At 55.0% G+C, this 17611-nt stretch overlaps 5 protein-coding genes across 5 annotated transcripts; 2 read left to right on the plus strand and 3 right to left on the minus strand.

Moving 5' to 3' along the window:
* Positions 1-1492: 1492 nt before the first annotated feature.
* Positions 1493-6878, plus strand: J4E86_011448 (uncharacterized protein; the record flags this gene model as incomplete). Its single annotated transcript, XM_051451939.1, has 3 exons — positions 1493-6541; positions 6598-6769; positions 6823-6878. 3 exons carry the CDS (start codon positions 1493-1495, stop codon positions 6876-6878), a joined length of 5277 nt encoding a protein of 1758 aa, XP_051296951.1.
* A 690-nt stretch (positions 6879-7568) lies between these two features.
* Positions 7569-8018, minus strand: J4E86_011449 (uncharacterized protein; the record flags this gene model as incomplete). Its single annotated transcript, XM_051451940.1, has 2 exons — positions 7569-7828; positions 7913-8018. 2 exons carry the CDS (start codon positions 8016-8018, stop codon positions 7569-7571), a joined length of 366 nt encoding a protein of 121 aa, XP_051296952.1.
* A 4719-nt stretch (positions 8019-12737) lies between these two features.
* J4E86_011450 (uncharacterized protein) lies at positions 12738-14435 on the minus strand (the record flags this gene model as incomplete). Its single annotated transcript, XM_051451941.1, has 1 exon — positions 12738-14435. One exon carries the CDS (start codon positions 14433-14435, stop codon positions 12738-12740), a length of 1698 nt encoding a protein of 565 aa, XP_051296953.1.
* A 299-nt stretch (positions 14436-14734) lies between these two features.
* On the plus strand, positions 14735-16602 carry NOP58 (Nucleolar protein 58; the record flags this gene model as incomplete). The annotated part of the gene is made up of 4 exons (XM_051451942.1): positions 14735-14981; positions 15033-15368; positions 15428-15855; positions 15904-16602. The coding sequence occupies 4 exons, from the start codon at positions 14735-14737 to the stop codon at positions 16600-16602; spliced, it is 1710 nt and encodes a 569-aa protein (XP_051296954.1).
* Positions 16603-16989: 387 nt separating this feature from the next.
* On the minus strand, positions 16990-17502 carry J4E86_011452 (uncharacterized protein; the record flags this gene model as incomplete). The annotated part of the gene is made up of 2 exons (XM_051451943.1): positions 16990-17166; positions 17299-17502. Coding segments are annotated over 2 exons (381 nt in total), but the record flags the coding sequence as incomplete, so codon positions are not given.
* Between the last annotated feature and the right edge of the window lie 109 nt (positions 17503-17611).

A 17611-nucleotide genomic window follows, 5' to 3' on the forward strand; every position in this document is an offset into this window, starting at 1 on the left:
CGGTGAGCCCTATCAAGATTCGGGCGCGCAACCACTGAGGCAGCAGAAGCGCAACATTGCTGCGGCCGCGTCAACTGCCAGTTCACCAAGTCTGCATCCTTCGGAATATTCATTCTTTAGCATAAGGTCACTTCTGGTATATTACTTGACGGAGTTGTGCCCGGCAGCCAGCCCTACGAGTTTCCCAAAATGCAGAAAGTGCAGACGCCGCGGCTTGTATGGAGCCCTGGGGGATGCGCTGGCAAGTCGCTCTCGCTGCTGGCGGGCCAATGACGTCGCGTAGACAGGAGAGCGGATGCGGCCGCCCACGGGGGTTGCGGCACCATCACCCCTGGTAACGACACGGGTGCTAGAAGCTAGCTAGCTATGTAGTTAGTAGCAGCGAGACGGCCGCCCATGACGGATGTTTGACAGTCTGGCGGTGAGCATTTCACGAGGTTCTGAAGCTGGCTGGAAAAGCAGCAAAAAACATGGAATCTCACGAGCCTGATTTTGAGATTGTGGCATGGAGGCGCGGGAAGACGGGAGGGGTAAGAATAGAATAGGCGACGTGGTTGCTTTTGGTGCGACCAGCCATCTTTGTTACAGGCAGCCGGTGGAGGGACGGTAGAGGCTGGCATTCGTCGCGCACTTTGCAGTGGGATGCATGGCCAACGGCGTCCACGAGGGACACCAGGCACGCTGTATGGTCTTGACGCGGCCGAGTGGCTGGGGACAGACAAGTCATGATGTATCGCCGGTAGCCCATCGTTGGTTGATACGACGCGACCTGTCGCAGGTGGTTCTATTCACTCTGTGCCCTTTACATCATCTTTCATAACTCTATACCCCATCGTACTATTGCACTAGGATAATTGTAATCATTCTAATAATCCTTCGCCCACACGCCATCCTCGATCTGCAAGGTCAACAAGCCTCACCTCCAGCCCGTGTTAGCGCCGACAAGGATTGCTGTTCTCCAGCCGTGACCCAGCCTTTCTCTCCACCACAGCTGGAGTTGGCGACCACCACAGGACCGCCTCTCCACCAGCGAAGAGCGCGACGGAGCTGCAGAGCCATTGCTACCTGCGATAGACGGGAGCTGTTGTGCTGCCTGGTCTGGTGAGTCCCGTGACCTCTCACATTGCTGAGTAGGTGTCTGACGCTGGCTAGCCTGAACGTCGGCGGCCATTGTCGCAGAGCGTCGCACGCCGCAGACATCTGGAGCTGTGTGCACGCATTCAACCGCCTACTGGACCGCAACTGGGCTCTCACGTCCCCGTTCACGACCCCCGTCCCGTTCACGCCCGCTATCACGGCTCCTCTCGTACACCCGCCCTCGCTGTTCGCGCACCAGCAACATCCAGGTTGCGCAAACGTAAACAGCCACGGTGCGGCCCTGCACCCACACCATCGCCAACATCATTTCCCTCCCATAACGTCCTCGAGGAAAACGGCGCCGGACATGTCTTCCGTCACCCACCCCGCCTTCTAGAATCTTTCAGATTCTACGATGGTTTTAGATACAGAACGACCTCCTCTTCCGGCACCTACTGAACCCTCGACTCTCGATTCCGCAGACGAATCAACCTACCACATAGACGAAATCAACACCGACGTCTCCAACCGCACCGACAGAACCTCGTACTCCGTCCCCGACGACGGCACCCCCATTACCATCAACACGACCTCGCCCACCAAGCCCCGCGGCCAAGCGAGGCTCTCCCGCAAGTTCCCCTCGCAGACGTCGCTGCTCATTGAGTACTTCGAGTCCGGCAAGGACGAAGGCCAGGCCGGCTCGCGAGGCAGCGTGCGCGTCCGCGTCACCCCCTCGTCTCGTAAGAGCAGGCACTCGACCGCGAGCGACAACGTCCAGATCACCCAGACGTCCGCCAAGCGCAACTCCCACGCGCCATCGTACTCCAAGCGCCTCTCGCTCGCGACCAGCAAGTCGTACTCCGAGCTCTACGACTCGCGCACCGTCGCCTACTCCGACCTCTCCAACATCTCCTCCCTGCCGCCCGTCGACATCGAGCTGCTGCCCAACCACAGCGACCTGTCTACCGACGGCGGCCGCTTCCTCCCCATGCCCTCGGACATATCGTCCATGCCCGCAGACAGCATGACTGGCCAGACAGAGATCCTCCCGCCCGCGCGGCGCAGGAGCCGCAGCATGGAACGCGACGCAGTCACCGAGTCCATGGTATCAGAGGCCATCCAGGACACCCTCAAGGCACCCCGCCACCACCGCAGCAGAAGTCTCAGCAAAGACCGCATCACACAGCGCGTTATGGAGAAACTGGCGCAGCAGGCCGCAGAAGGCGGTGCTGCCAGATCAAAACACAGCTCTTCAAAGTCAAGAGACACGTCCAGACGGCGGGAAGACGAGCTTGCCTCGCCCCGCAAGTCGCACCGCAGAAGGAGCAAGGACGTCGAGCAAGCGAGCGGCACCGAGTCCAGCTACCTCTCCTCAAACGCCGACCGTCGTTCCCACGTCTCTGGGACTTCCTCTATCAACAACCCCAAACTACTGGCCACAGTGGAGGACGCCATCAAGCGCCTCATCCTCCCCGAGCTGAATGCGCTGAAAGAAGAGAACCGCACCTCCAGGAACATGGACAAGTTCGACCGCGCGAACCGCGACAGCATAGCCACCTTCGAAACCGTCGAATCAGCCGGCTCTCGCGACCCATCCAGACGCCGTGTGTCCAAATCTTCGAGCGCGCCCAAACTCCACAGCAACAAGCCCAAGGTTGTCCTCAACAGGGATGGCGACGATCCAGGGACGACGCTGGCTGGCGGATCAAGTCGCAAGAGCGAGCGACGATCCAGCCGGGGCTCCATCTCAAGCTACGCTGACTCGACTACCCGTGAGGAGAAGGAGAAGACCCATCGGAGAAAGAGCAGTAGCAAAGACAGCACCATGTCTCAACGAGATGCTGCTTTAGTTGGACTTGCTGGAGCCGGCCTTACCACTGCCGCTCTCAAGCATCACACTTCACGGGAAGAGAAGGAAGAAGAACGCAAACAGCGCAAGCACCGCTCCTCTCGCAGCAGTCGATCCGCAAGCGTATCCGAAAGTGTGCACGAGGAGCCTCGTGTCAAGGAACGCGTCCCTCCCCTACCCTTCAACCACAGCGAGCTCATTGGAGGATCCGAGCTCACCCGCGACTCAATCCTATCCGCAGAGACCGAAACCAAAGAGAGACCGCAGTCGAGGTCATCGGTCAGCACTGGCATAACAGGCACCGGTGCTGAGACGCCTCTTCAACAAGTCCCTCGCGGATACATCTCGCCATCACCGCGCACCCCGACCCGCACACCTAATGCTCTCCAACAAACGCTCGGCACCTCTCACAGCAACAAATCTACCAACGAGGTGCGCACGTCAACCCCAAAGAGTGACCGCAGCTGGACCTCTCGCTCGAAAGAAGCCAACGACGCCAGCTTAAACGCAGCTGCTGCTGCTAAAGCCCGCGCAATCGAGCGATCCGGGCCCCAAGCTTCAGAATATGAGATCGAAAGCGACACGCAATCAAGACGTGGTGACACTGTCAGCCCAATACAGAGCGAGGCTAGCTATCGGGGAGATGCGCAAACTACGGGCTCACCACGAAGAATGCACTCTATCCGTAGTGGACCTTCGGTGTCTTCTCTCGGCCACCAGTTCGAGCGAAGGGAGTCTAACCTTTCCATTGCATCACTCTCATCGACGACTAGCACCAAAGCGGCGGCACGCACCCGTAAGCGACCTCAGGGCGTTACTCTCGAAAGCAAGAGGTCTATCCTCAATGAGGATGCAACCACCAAGGACACCAAGCAATTCTTCGACCGCAACCACGAGAAGAACGATATGTACCGACGCGAACTTGAGGACAGCTCTGTGAACTACAACCGCATGACCATGTACACCGACGATAGCACAGGGGTGGAATACCTCGACCACGAGCAGAAGGTCGGTGATCTTCAGGACATTCGCAAGGTTGGCACAATCCCTGAATACGTCCACACACCACTGGCCGTGGAGTCTGCTGTCGCCTCCCTACATGACGAACAATCCACCCTCAGCGTTCGATCCTCTATGGCCACAAGCCCGCTCAAGAAGAGCACGCTGTCGCAGGTTCACACGAACCCTGCTTACGTCCAAACTGACGAAGTACCTGCCGGCCAGAGATGGGCCGCCATCCGCGACAAGGCCGAAGCCCTGCAACAGGAACGACGTGCCGAGGAGTCTCCAAAGCAAAACATTGCTCGTGAAAACTCTCCCAGGCAAAGCATTGCGCAGTCCGAGGCACAGTCTGAGGATGCCATGTCGATGGATGAACCGATACAGATGCATCACAGCGCCTACCCAGTTGGTGACAACGATATGATGCCTGAGATTGGTTACGGCATGGACGATGACTCGGATGTAACTACCAACCCATCGATCATCCAAGGGCCAATCGGAGGAGGCGATGGCTACCACGATCGTACCGACGAGCTGCTCAGCCGACAAGAAGAGCGAGAGCGTACTCCCACCTCTTTCAGCAAGGGTGCCCTCGGACTCGGAGCTGGAGCTGCTGCCATGGCCGCTGCTGCTGCTTACGAAAGAGAAGAGCAGCAGAGTCCGGCTTCGTTCGATCAACGACACCAGGCCACCGTAGAAGATGAATATGATCATCCCTATCCAGGTGAGCAACAATACGAGCAGTCAGGCTATGCGCAGAGTAACCGCACTCCTTTGTCAGGCCAAACCGGCTGGAAAGACGAGGGTTACCAGTCGGCTAACCAACGTGAAGCCTACACGCCACAAAACCGCAATCACTCAAAGATCTTTGATGATGACGGCTACGGTGATGAGTACAATGGCGCGGACCTTGGCAGCCCTGACATGTTTGCTGCTCGTGCCAAACATGACCGACATGTTAGTGGCAACTCACACGGCATGACTTCTCCTCTCTACGACGCAGCTACCGGCAAAGGCATGGACCGCATCGAATCGAAGGACATCGTGGCGCTCATGGATCACCTCACTGTTCGCGACGCCCAGCGCAATGCTCGCGACACCGAAATCCTCGTCACCCTTGTGCGAAGCGCCGCGGAGATGCGCAACCAGTTGGATGACCTGAGGCAGTTCATCAAGACCCAAGACACAATGATCATGAACACCACCGACAAGCGAGTCAACCTTGCGGAGCAACGCATTCTTGGCGGTCCCCGTCCTCAGCCTCAGACGCCGCCTCGTATCAACCGTACCTCTTCAGACGATGATATCGAGACCAAGAAGAAGAACGTCTTTAGGCGTGCTCTCAAGGGCCTCAGCTCTGGCAAGGGAGATGGCGACATCAAGCACATCGAGCAAATGCTCGTTCAGTTGCTTGGTGAGGTGGAGGGCCTGAAGCAAGTCAACCAGCTCTCGTTGGATCAGCAGGCGAGGACGAATAGTCTCAACTCGTACGAGGAACTGCGAGCAAGCGGTGACGCTGGCTACGAACCAGAAGGCCGTGCCAACACTGCCTCTTCACCAGACCAATCTGGCTACTTCTCCAACCCTTCATCCTCGCGCCGTATCCAAGACCTTCACTCTGGATACGATGTTGTACCAACGAACCGTATCAGCACAGTGCGAGAAGAGAGCGACGAAGAGTACGAGGAGCGTACCCGTACCCCTGGCTACGAGAACACCGAGCGCATGACAACGCCAACCCAGGAAGCTTTCCCCGAAAAGCGTGCATCGCTAGGAACTCCTCCACAAGCTTCCAGGGCAGCGCGGAACTCACAGAGCGATGACACTACCCCGAAGCGCAAGCACAAGTCAAACTCGTCGTCCATCTTCGGTATCCCCAAGATCTCGCGATGGTCAAAGACCACTACCTCCACCAACCCAGAGAGCCTACCACGCAACAGCGGGTCTGGAGAGAGGCGACCCCACTCCATGCACTCCAGGTCTTCTTCCCAGGATGACTACTACGATGACGAGGAACCATATGAACAGCATGCCGATGACAGGCTTCGTTCCAACACATCCCTGGCCAGGGAAGAGCAGCGTTCGATACGTTCTGCACGCTCTCCATCGCCTCTTATCCCAGAGGACATTCAATACGAGATGGAAGACCCCAAGTACCAGGCGCACCGCAACTCGCTGAACCTGCAGCACCCCCAGCCGCGACCTGGACCCACCGGTCGTCACCAGAACAACTTGGAGACCCAAGCGCAGATCTACAATCCTGTTCGCTCGAGCATAGGATCTCCTGACTACGACCAATGGGGTAGCATGCCATCGCTGGCACGCAACCGTCTTTCAGGGATGTCGGCTCAACAAGGTGCTGGCAACCTGTCCCCAATCTCATCAGATGGTTACAGCCAACACTCTGCTTCTGAGCAGCAGGCCGGCCCACCCCGGCCTCCCAAGATCGCGGACGACGGCCCGCTCGTCCCGCCACCACAACTGCTTGCTGGCTACGGCCAGACAAGGCAGATGTACAGCTCTCCGAATGAGTTCGGTAGCCAGGGTGCTTTGACACCGCTTGCACCCATTGCAGAGGTGCGTTACTCACTCGAGACTGACCGGGGCCATCGCGTAAGTTGAGCTCGCGCCTCAGAAAGACTGAGGACAATGCTAACATACGCAAAAAGATGACGCCCACTCCCTCGCCTCGTCCGAGCAGCCAGTACCTCCGTTCCGAGGCTAGTATGAGCAGCCCGCAGCGTAAGATCACGGGCCCCAGGCCCATGGGTAGCAGGAGCCCACAGCCTCAGAGCCCGCTACAGCACTCGGATACTGTTGTTCGCAGGAAGCCGATTCAGGGTGAGTTTGCTACTTGAGAGAAGTTGAAGATTTTCTACTAACGAACATGGCAGACGACGAAGAGTCTCTCGAGAGCTACCGCAGCAGTCTCGACTCGGAGATTTTCTAGGCGGACAATCTTCTCAAGCCCAGCATGAGTGTACGCAGCAGAACAAGACAGACTGCAGTCGCTAGCTGGGTGCAAAGTAATGGGCAGAAGGGCGACGCTCGGTTTCTTTCCCATCAACAACATCAGCCGAGTAGTGTCAAGAATTCGCAACGACACAGGTCACCGCTTAGGCAAGTGACTTTTGCTGAAGAGTAGGAAAGAAAGAGCAGAGCAGTAGCAGTAATAATAGGGGATGGATGTGCAAAAAAACGTTTTCCTTGGTTGTATGGACTTCATTCGCTTCCGCGCATATATCACTTTTGCGAGCATGGCGTTTTTTTTACATAGCGGTCTCTTCTTCAACACGGGTTTCTGGCTCCATGAAGTTTTGAAGGAAGTTTGAAGGGAGTCTTGAATGGCGATAATCATGAGGGACGAACTTCATGCTTTATGAGAGACGATCGGCGTATTTAGGTATGCATAGCTGTGTGCAAATGCATTATTGTTCGCCGGCCCACGATGTTTCACCCCATGGTCCTGCGATGACGCAGAACGAGACGAGCCACTCACAATTTCCGCAACATCGACAACCTATACGAAAAGATACTCTCACGAATGAGAGAAATCGCGAGTATAATATACTGATGTTCTTAACGTTTCATTTCGTTTCATGCATCTTCCAGTAGTGGGAGGACTTCCCCTTCAACCACTCTAGTTCCTAACATTCCCCCTAATCTCATCATCGCCACCATGTGTGTGAATGTAAGTCTGATTCCTCTCCTCAGGCGCACCAACACCGCCGTGCGCAAAGTCACCCGCCTTGGTGGGCTGGCCGTTCGCCTTGATGCTGCCACCTTCGTCGAGCGGGATCTCGCGGTTGTTGCCTGCGCCAGAGGCGGCGGAGCCGTATTTTACTTCTGCGCCCGGGAATTTGCCTTCGACGTTTGCGGTGTCGACGCCGGATTCGGTTGCTGTTGGAGGAGGAGGTTAGTAGGGTTTGGGTTGGGATGGGAGGTTGGGGGTGATGGGATGCGAAAGGATGGGAGAAGACGTACTGGAGAGACCAGCATTGTGGCCGTGAACAGCGCTGTTGCTGTTGAGGTCCTGCTCAGCCTTCTTGGCGATCTCGGCGACGTTGGTGTTCTTGTATTCGGCGGACATGTTGATATATGTGTGTTGTTTCGGTGTAGTTTGGGTAACTTGGTTGTTTCGAAGTGTGTATTGGTAAAACGTGGGATTTGGGTATCAAAGAAGTCGAATGTGTGTGTATATGCAATGGAGGGGTAAACTTCAGAGGGGCATTATAAAGGTTTCATGCAAACTGCTAGCTTCAGACCACAGACCTCATCGATGATGATGAAAGAGTGGTGGACCCTGATGATGTCACAACGACCTCATAACAGCGGGCCGAGACATGAGAATCCTTTCGCGATGGGGAAAAGTCTTGCCGATTAGTGAAGAGACTTAACGATGTTTACTTGGAAATTGGTACGGGTTTTGGTTGATGGAAAGGTTTGCCGTCGTTGGTCGCGTGCTGGTGGGGTGGTGGTGGAAGAGGCGGACATTCAGGTACCAGATCCGTGCGGTATGACGACAACTACGGAATTCATCGTGGGACGACACACAATGCACGTGCTTGCATGAGGCAAAAGAGTCTGGTTTGAGGGTATGTTGATGTTGTTGCGCAGAGCGGTATCGCGTCGTTGTTTTTCGCGTCTCTCGACTAATGTTTTGTATCTCCTTCGTTCTCTTATATGCTCGTCCACTTCGACTTCTTCTCTATCCAGACCCGGCTTCCGGGAGTAGAGTCTCAGGTCGTCAGCTATTGAAGTCAGCATCCATTCATTTCGCTCACCAAACCTCTGCTATGTTCTGTCATTTCATAAGACATTCACGCTAGACTGCGCACATGGCAGTCACAACGATTGCGAGAGGCGTGATGACTTCGATACCAATATCGGTGATGTCTGCACTGATGCATCACGATCACTTTCACGCGCGCGCTGGTACCAGTTGTTACACGAAAAAGGGTTTCTTTGAGCACTTACACTCTTCTGGTATGTCCACTACACTTACTCCGACTCAACCCCAGTAGTGACTGTTTACTCCAACTATGGTAGTTTGATACAAGTCATGGCAACGCATAACAACGCCATCCCAGTCGTTGCTCTAACCATCCATTCACCACCAGCCTCCCCATCCTCATCCGCATCCTCGTCTGCATCCTCATCCGCCAACACCTCACCAAGCACATCTCCGCCAAACAAGCGCAAACGCGACTCTGACCTACAAACCAAAGTGTTGGTGTTACAGCAAAGGCGAGACGCAAAAGCCAGACTAGGCGCTAGTGGTGGTGTACCAACAGGCTGGAAGTGTGGTCATTGCGGGACGGTGCAGGACGCGGGTAGTGTGGAGTGTGTGACGTGGTTTTGGACAGAGGGGGTGTGTGGGCATGAGTATTGTGGGAGGGGAGAGTGCTGTGGGCTGGTGATCTAATGGTACGAGTAAGGGAGATAAAGACTTGACCGAGTACTAGGGAATGGGACGAGGATGCATGGTATTTAGCTCTTCGACTAGTGATGGAGAACATGTTGCGATCATTCCACGATAATCATATTGTTTTCGCAGTCACTGCAGCTACTTCCAAGCTCAAGATTCTAGTCGTCACGTTTTCTTTTCTTCGCCGGTGGAGTGTTCAGTTCGGGATGACTTCTCCTCAAGTGTACCAACAGTGCATCTTCTCTCCCGAATTTGCAATTGCAGCCCGGCTGACCACAGCGAATGTGTCTGGTGTCTCTCACTGTCCCGATGGGATTATGTTTTTCCATGTGACGATTCAAGTTCCGTTGTGCATACTTGCCCCTGAATTCAGGTTGGTCAACGCAAATAAGGCATCTCAGGGTGGTTTTCTGAGACTTTACTCGGTTTAAAATGCGCTCTTTTTCGATATTCAAACCGGCAGATTCTCCATCGTGGTCTTTTTCGCGTGCTCCGTCATGTGAGGAATGATCGGATGAGATTGTGAGAGAAAGGGCCGTGGGCGCGGGATTGCTGTTCTGTGCTGATTCATAGACTGACGACGGCCACCATGGGATTGTATGACGAAAGGGTAAGGATGCTGGGTACGCGTACTGTGCTGTTTCATAAATCGAAGGCGGCCATAAGCTGAGCGTCGAATCTGCGTCAGGCGAAAGTGAGTTGGAATCTACCAGTACGGCGCCAGCCATCGCAATGTCCAGCGAAAACGTGGGCTCTTGTAAGTATTCGCGACTGCAAGGCGATGTATAATCAGGGTAAGACCGCTGTCTCAATTCGTACACTGGGTCTTGCCACAACTCTGGTGTCATGGATCTTGCGGTGTCGATGTCTGTTTGTTGGTCTGGTCTTGAAGTTACAGCAACATCAGAAGGAATGGTTGATCGTATATCGTCGAAAGATTGAGGCCGAGGTTCCCCTTCTTGGTTTAGTTTTTGAGCCGAGTTTTGTGGAATCGTCTTGGAGGTTTCTCGCACGGGTCGCCAATACGAGTCGCTTGGTTGTCTGACGGTAGGGCAGGATGAAGTTGAGCCACAAAAGTTGGCTTTCGCAGATTCTTCGTAGTTCGGTCCGGGGTTCGGTCTATCGATGGAGGTACACTGCTGAGGTCTTGAATCAACAGGCGTCTTCTGGACGTTGAATATATGAGGTCCCTTCCACTGTAGATTCGTTCGCACATGCTTATCGGAAGCTGGTCGGTTCGTATGAATTGCTTCTTGTCTACCAGTATCGTTCAAGGAGGGTGGGTGACACTCAACGATAAGGTCAGAGCCTTGCTCAGCCTACTGAGGTCGGTCAGAGCGCAATCTCATGATAAGCCACGAAAACTTACGTTCTGATCTCCCGTAGAAAGAATTGAAGGAGGGTTGATTGAAGTTGGTGATGTAGGTTGCTCTTGCGCAGCGGCAGCTTGGAATTGTGAAGTCTTGGGAGACTGTATTGTATCATCCGTGGATACAGCTAGTTATACAAACATCAGTTTGGATTCGCTCAGAGGTATTATCAGTGTAAACATACTGGGTTGCGTTCCTTGCGCAACAATGTATGCCTCCACTTTCGAGCATAATATCTCATATTGCTCTTGCTGACCAGCGTCTCCCTTACGCTGCTGTCTTGGTGTCTCGCATTTCAGGCCGTCTTTGCCATGCAAATTCTCAAACTCAGACTCGTCTAGTATTTCATCGTTGCACGTCCGGCAGAGCTTGAGAAAGGGGAGATGCGGTGGCTTTCCTTCTGGTAGTTTGCGAGTTAGATGCGTTCGAACGGCAGATACTGTAGTCACGGGAGCTGCTGTACACGTGTATGGTAGCCCAAATTTTGCTTGGGCCTTCCGAAACGAACAATGTAAGCTTCGTTTGGATTTTCGAACCTGTTCGTCCATGGCTGTCGTTGGTGCGATGGGCCCAGGTGGCTCAGCCGGTTGTAACAACGATGCCGATGGCTGTTGGTCAGACATTAATGTCCTGGAGGTCCTTTTGTGTCTCTCTGGTGCTGACTGCTCAGCAATAGGGGTCGTCAATTCTTCATTGGCAACGTTTCGACGCTGTGATGATAACGTCAGCAACACGTCGTTCACAAGAGCTTTCCCACCTACTTCTTGTACACATTCTAACAATTCAGTTGAGTAAGTGGGTCTCTCGAGATCCTCAGTATCTGTGACACGGTGTGGAGGCGCACTGGGACTGGGCACCAGTGGTGTGGGGCCACGGGTTTGCTCAGGTTGCAATTCAGGGTTGCAAGTCCAAAAGTGTTCAACATCGATGTTCAAAGATGGCTCCGGATTGTTCATCAATAGCAAGTAGAGGTCATCGGCACTAGGACTTGATCGTAGAAAATCGTCAAAATCACCAGTGAATGAATGAAAGTCGGCCGGAGGTAGGGTGAGGCTGACGTCTTGGCGTAAGGCTGGAGAATCTGGCGAGGGGTCTGCTGCCTCCAATGGCTCAATGTGGGAACTGGTGAAAGAAGGAAGCTCCAGATCTGGAGACAGAAGTTTAGGACGCTTGTCGGTCCCGAAAACGTGAGCCGAAGGACCATGAAGGACCCGTTTGGCCATTGTGGACACAACGAGAAGGAGCAGAAGAAGGACACTGAAAAGCGTGAGGATGCGGGCATCAGGTCGATATAACGATCTCTACCAGCCAATCATGGTGCGTGATGCGCTGGTAAGTGCCATGGCTTGTACGAATGCGGTCTTACTGATTCGTGCTTTTGAAGACCTGCGGATTTGCAGAGATGCCTGACTGCCTTACGGGCCACACTCACAGTCCTATAAGGAAAGTCGAATGCCTAGAGGAGGGTGGATCTGTAAGATGATTGGGGTGTGTCGAGACAGCTACCGTCATGCCCGTTCGTCCACGTAGGGAAGGCTGAAAGCCACATGAGAAAGCGGCCAATGGGAGCCCGGGTTCCATTTGAACGCTACTGAGCTGCGGACTTGCGGGCTTGCGGACATCCTGATTTACAAGCTGGATCTGATGAACTACTGTGCGGCAGTGGTGGCGGAACCAAAGTCGTATGCGTGTGCCCGTGCCAAAGCTTTCTAGCATCGCCTTGTTGACAGCATCTAAGAGGCGGTAAAGAAGCGGTAAAAAACCTGTTCTGCGGAACGATGTCTCCCAGTATGAATTTTGAGATATGAAAAAATCACATATCGTGCCAGGGATGCGAAGATGCCTTCGGAATTGCGGGTATGTGAGAAGTCGTGGACTGAAAAATCGAGGAGCTGCTTGTGAACTACTATAAGAAGACTGCGTGAGCAAGACGACGGTTCAATATCGCAAGAAGTGAGATGATTGAAGGGGTATCAAAAGGGGATATGCTCAATAACAATACGCAGGCGCTTCATGCCCACACACCGAGAGTCCAACTGGCTCTCTCTCCGCCCTTGTTGGATAGACCAGGACCCATGCTCTGCCTCTGCGCGATGACAGAGACCTCTTTCTCCCGTGTAGCACCCTGTAGACCATCTTTGAGGTACTTCTCACGCTCAACTTCCACGATGCCCTTGATGCGCTGCTGTGCTATCAGACTCGCACCTGCCCACGGGCCCAGGGTGTCCACAACTCTGATGGTACCGCCGATCAAGCTCGCAGGTGGCGGGCCGTGACGTATAGCCATCTGGGCAAACTTGGTGTCTATAGGGTCTTCCGTGGGCGATTGAAGCGCCGCGGGTATCGGCGCAGGCTCCGCATCGGTATCGAGTGACGAGGGAAACGTATCTTCGCCTTCCTGCCGGCGTGTCTCCACGTCCTCCTTTTGATTGCGCATCTTCTCTTCGCGACGTGCGCTCGCTCTGCCGTAGCTCTTCACTGGGTCCCAGCCCTTGAGTTGTACCAGAGCGTCCAGCTCTTTCTGTATGCGCGTCTTGAGGCCGGGTAGGTTTGACACACCACCGGTTATTACGATGCGCGACATACATAGTCGTCGGACGTCTATGGGGAGTTGGACGAGTGCGCGGTATATGAGGTGGTGTAGTGGAAGGTCTTCGTCATCGAACTCGTGCATGGCCAACTCGGGCGCAAAGAGAGCGTTCTCAGTGGGCTTGGCTAATGATGCGAATGGTAGCGTGAGTTCGGTAGGAGGCGTGTGCTTCGGAAAAGGTATGGTGACCGCGGGCGGCGGTGATTCGATAGCGTCTTCGAACTCCTCTAATACAGGAGCTTCTCGCGCGGGGAAATATACGGTTCGTCGATTCGATCGGGGGACGGGCTTGCACCATCCGACACGTGTGAGAACTTCCTCTGCTTCTTCGAAAGACACGTCTGCCTTGGTAGCGCTCGGCTCAGCGTCGTCAAGCTCTGCGTTCAGCAGCTTGGCCATCTCTTCGCTCAGCAGCTTGCCTGCCCGAACACTGCGTCTTTCAGAGACCTCGCGGTATTCGCATACCGCAGTCACAAGTGTTTCCGCCCAGCCTATATCCACAACCAGTGCTGAGCGTAGTCCTGCGGCCACTGTCGACAGCACCGGGGTTGACATGAGGGTGATGCTCGGGGCCTGGAAGCTTGTGAAGAGCACATCGAGGATGGTTGACATGAGCGCATGCGGCATACGCGGTGGCATCGCAAGTAGCACCCGCCGTGGCTTCGTGTCCAGCAGAAAGTATTTGCCGTATGCCTCCCTCATAGCCCGCTCAAACTTGTCTTCCACCAGGCCCATGTCAACCTTGCTCAGATCCATACGGTAGAGCTCATGTTCTTGGCCCCAGTCCTGTTCCCGCTTCCGCTTTCTTCTCTTCTGTGAATACTCAGGATCCCATTGCCGGTAGTCGCCCACTCTCCGCTGGTCGTCGGGCCCGAACGGGAGGGTGCATCGCGGGGCACTTTCGCCGGGAAAGCCGCCGCGTACGAATCGCGAGCCGACTTCTATCACGACATACTCGTCTTCGGTGCGGAAGGAGCCACCGGGCGAGCCGAAGGTGGACGAGATGGATCGCAGGAGCGGTGTCCGCGGTGACTCTCCCAGATCGGCGAGGCGTGGAGTGGCGCCCCGGGTGCTGCGATTGAGGGAGCCCGAGACCTTTCGCTCGCCGCCGGATGACATGGCGGGGATGCTTTTGGATGAATTAATAAATCATTGTACTGTAAGCTCAATGGCCGCGAGTTGCTTCGCCTGCATGTGCCTGGCGTTCGTCACTAGCTGCCAGAAAGCAAGCTTGTGTGTTCCAGGGTTAGCGTTGGCTGGCTGGCCCGAGCGCAGGAAAAAGTTCTAGCTGGAAAGCGCACTGCTCGAGCTTGCGACAACTCCCATCGCGACTTCCCACACCACGTCCAAATTCACCACGGAGGGTAGCTGCGTTTCGCGATCGCCATTGGACCTACCCCACGACCGAAATCAGCAAAATGGGTCTTTTTATCCTCTCGGAGACTTCGGCGGGTTACGTCCTGTTGAAGTCCAAGGACAAGAAGCTTCTCAGCGGAGAGAACAAGAACTCCTCTAGCATTGTCGAGGAGCTCAAGCTCAAGAAGTTCGCCAAGTTCGGCAGCGCAGTAGACGCTCTCGAGCAGGCCGCCGCGCTCCACGATGGAAAAGTCACGCCCATGCTGTCGTCGCTTTTGGAGGATCTGAAGGACGAGACCAAGGCTACCTGTACGAACATCCTGAGATTGCGCAGTGAACATGGCAGCTAACACCTTCAAGTGGCCGTCGCCGACCCCAAGCTCTCCAACTCGATTGCGCAACTCCCCGGTCTCTCCCTCAAGACCGTATCAGACTCTTCTACCCAAGATGTATTCCGTGCCATCCGCGAAAACCTGACCTCGCTCCTTCCCGACCTTCTTCCCTCTGAGGAAGCCGCGACCAGACTCGGTCTTGCCCATTCCCTGTCGCGACACAAGTTGCGCTTCTCGCCCGACAAGGTCGATACCATGATTATCCAGTCCATCGCATCGCTCGATGTGCTCGACAAGCAGCTCAACACCTACGCCATGCGTGTCAAGGAATGGTACGGCTGGCACTTCCCCGAGCTCGCTAAGAGTAAGTTCCAGCCTTTTAGACGCCTGTTCCCCTGGACCTGTCACTGACTTTAGCCACAGTTCTCAACGACAACCTCGCCTACTCTCGTGTGGTCCTTAAGATGGGCTTCCGAACCAAGGCGCGTGAGAGCGACCTCTCCGAGATCCTGCCCGAGGAGATTGAGGCAGCTGTCAAGGCGGCTGCAGAAATCTCCATGGGTACCGAGATCACAGAGGAGGATCTGGAGGCGACCTCAGCTCTTGCCGAGCAGGTTGTTGACCTCACCGAGCACCGTCAAAGCCTCGGCGCCTACCTCTCCAACCGCATGCAGGCTCTCGCTCCTAACCTTACTGCCCTTGTCGGTGAGCTTGTTGGTGCGCGCCTCATCGCCCACGCTGGATCCCTCATGAACCTCGCCAAGTCGCCTGGTTCCACCATCCAGATTCTCGGTGCCGAGAAAGCTCTTTTCCGCGCTCTGAAGACCAAGCACGACACACCCAAGTACGGTGTATGTATTCTCTGTCCTCATTGCGGATCGTCGTACTAACTCTCCCAGCTTATCTACCACGCATCCCTTATTGGTCAAGCCACCGGAAAGAACAAGGGCAAGATCGCTCGTATGCTCGCCGCCAAGTCCGCGTTGGGTCTCCGTGTCGACGCCCTGAGCACCTGGGGTGTATCGTCCGAGGACACCTCCAAGGAGCCCACCGAAGAGGAGAAGTCGCAGCTCGGTCGCGATGCCCGCCTCACCATCGAGAGGAGACTACGCGCCCTCGAGGGCAAGCCGCTCAAGAGCATTCCTTCCGGCAACGCCAACGCGACAACACTTGGACAGAAGAAGTGGGAAGTCAAGGAGGCACGGAAGTACAACCCAGACGCCGATGGTCTTACTGGTGACGAGCCAGCCGCCGATGCGCCCGCACCCAAGAAGTCAAAGTCGGACAAGACCAACGGCACACCCAAGAAGCTTGTACAGGAAGTCGACAGTGACGAGGAGATGGCTGATGCCAAGGACTCATCAGACTCCGAGTCGGAAGACAAGCCCGCCGCCAAGGGCGACAAAGCCGCAAAGAAGGCAGAGAAGGAAGCCAAGAAGGCACGAAAGGCAGAACGCGCCGCAAAGCGCGAGGCCAAGGAAGCAAAGAAGGCCGCCAAGGAGGCAAAGAAGTCCAGCAAGGACAGCAGCAAGAAGCGGAAAGCTGATGACGGCGACGAGAAGGTCGAGAAGAAGAAAAAGAAGAAGAGCAAGGACTAGATGCTGTCGCCTGTATCTGTAGCCATGTTCTTACAAAAGAGGGTACGGCGTTGTTATGGGTTTGAGCTTGCTTTGTTCAGGCGAGTGGCGTACGAGGGTTCGGCATCTTGTAGTTCTATGTTTCAAAGTCCTCCTTTTACGCTTGCATGATGGGGATGCGGTGGATGGATACCCGCCAGTTGGTAGCATACAATCACATGTTCATAAATCTTCAGTCGTGTCGTCTCAGACCTTGTGTGCTGATGCATCCGCACTCGCATTCGTTAAATAACCTCCATGCTGTTGACGTTCCCACGACACCCCGCGCAGTGTCAGTTCCTTCTCTCACAATAGCACGAAACCCTCCATCTCCTGCTTGTCGCTACATCTACTGATCGTCCATCAAACTCAAACCTTCCGCTTAACCTTCCTCCTCTTCTTATTAGCACCCAGGAGCTTATTCGCAATCTTCGGCATCTCCATATCCTCCACGCCCTCCGGAATACCCCCCTCCTCCTCATCAAACACCTGCTGGATGATAGCCAGAATATCATGGAGTTCGTCTTCAGTGAACCGTGTTCCCGCCTGTATGAACGTTAGCAACCATCAATACCATCAACACCACAGTCAACCCCACAGTCAACCCCACAAAAGGCAAAGCGCAGCCAGAAGAGCAGTCCAAAGGCCACTCAGCAGAACAGGAGGCAAGTAACATACCTCCTCAACAATCAGTTCCAGCGTAACCTGCGTCGTCGGCCTCAAATTATACAACTGCAGATACTCCGCCTTGTTCAACCGGTACTTGGGCGCCAATGCACGGAATAAACTATGGGGCCCGCGGTAGAGCGTTCTGGGTCGTGACGGGTGCGCGTCGGCGAGGGAGGAGGTTGTGTATTCGGCGGTTTGGAGGTAGGCGAGGCCCTGGGGGGTGGGGGGATGAGTGGGTGGATGGATGGGTGGATGGATGGATGGATGGATGGATGGATTGGTGGGTGGGTGGATCGATGGATGGGTGGAAGGATGGATGGAG

Source organism: Alternaria arbusti, assembly GCF_024043155.1.
Source record: "Alternaria arbusti strain BMP 1465 chromosome Unknown scaffold_34, whole genome shotgun sequence".
Lineage (NCBI taxonomy): Eukaryota > Fungi > Ascomycota > Dothideomycetes > Pleosporales > Pleosporaceae > Alternaria > Alternaria arbusti.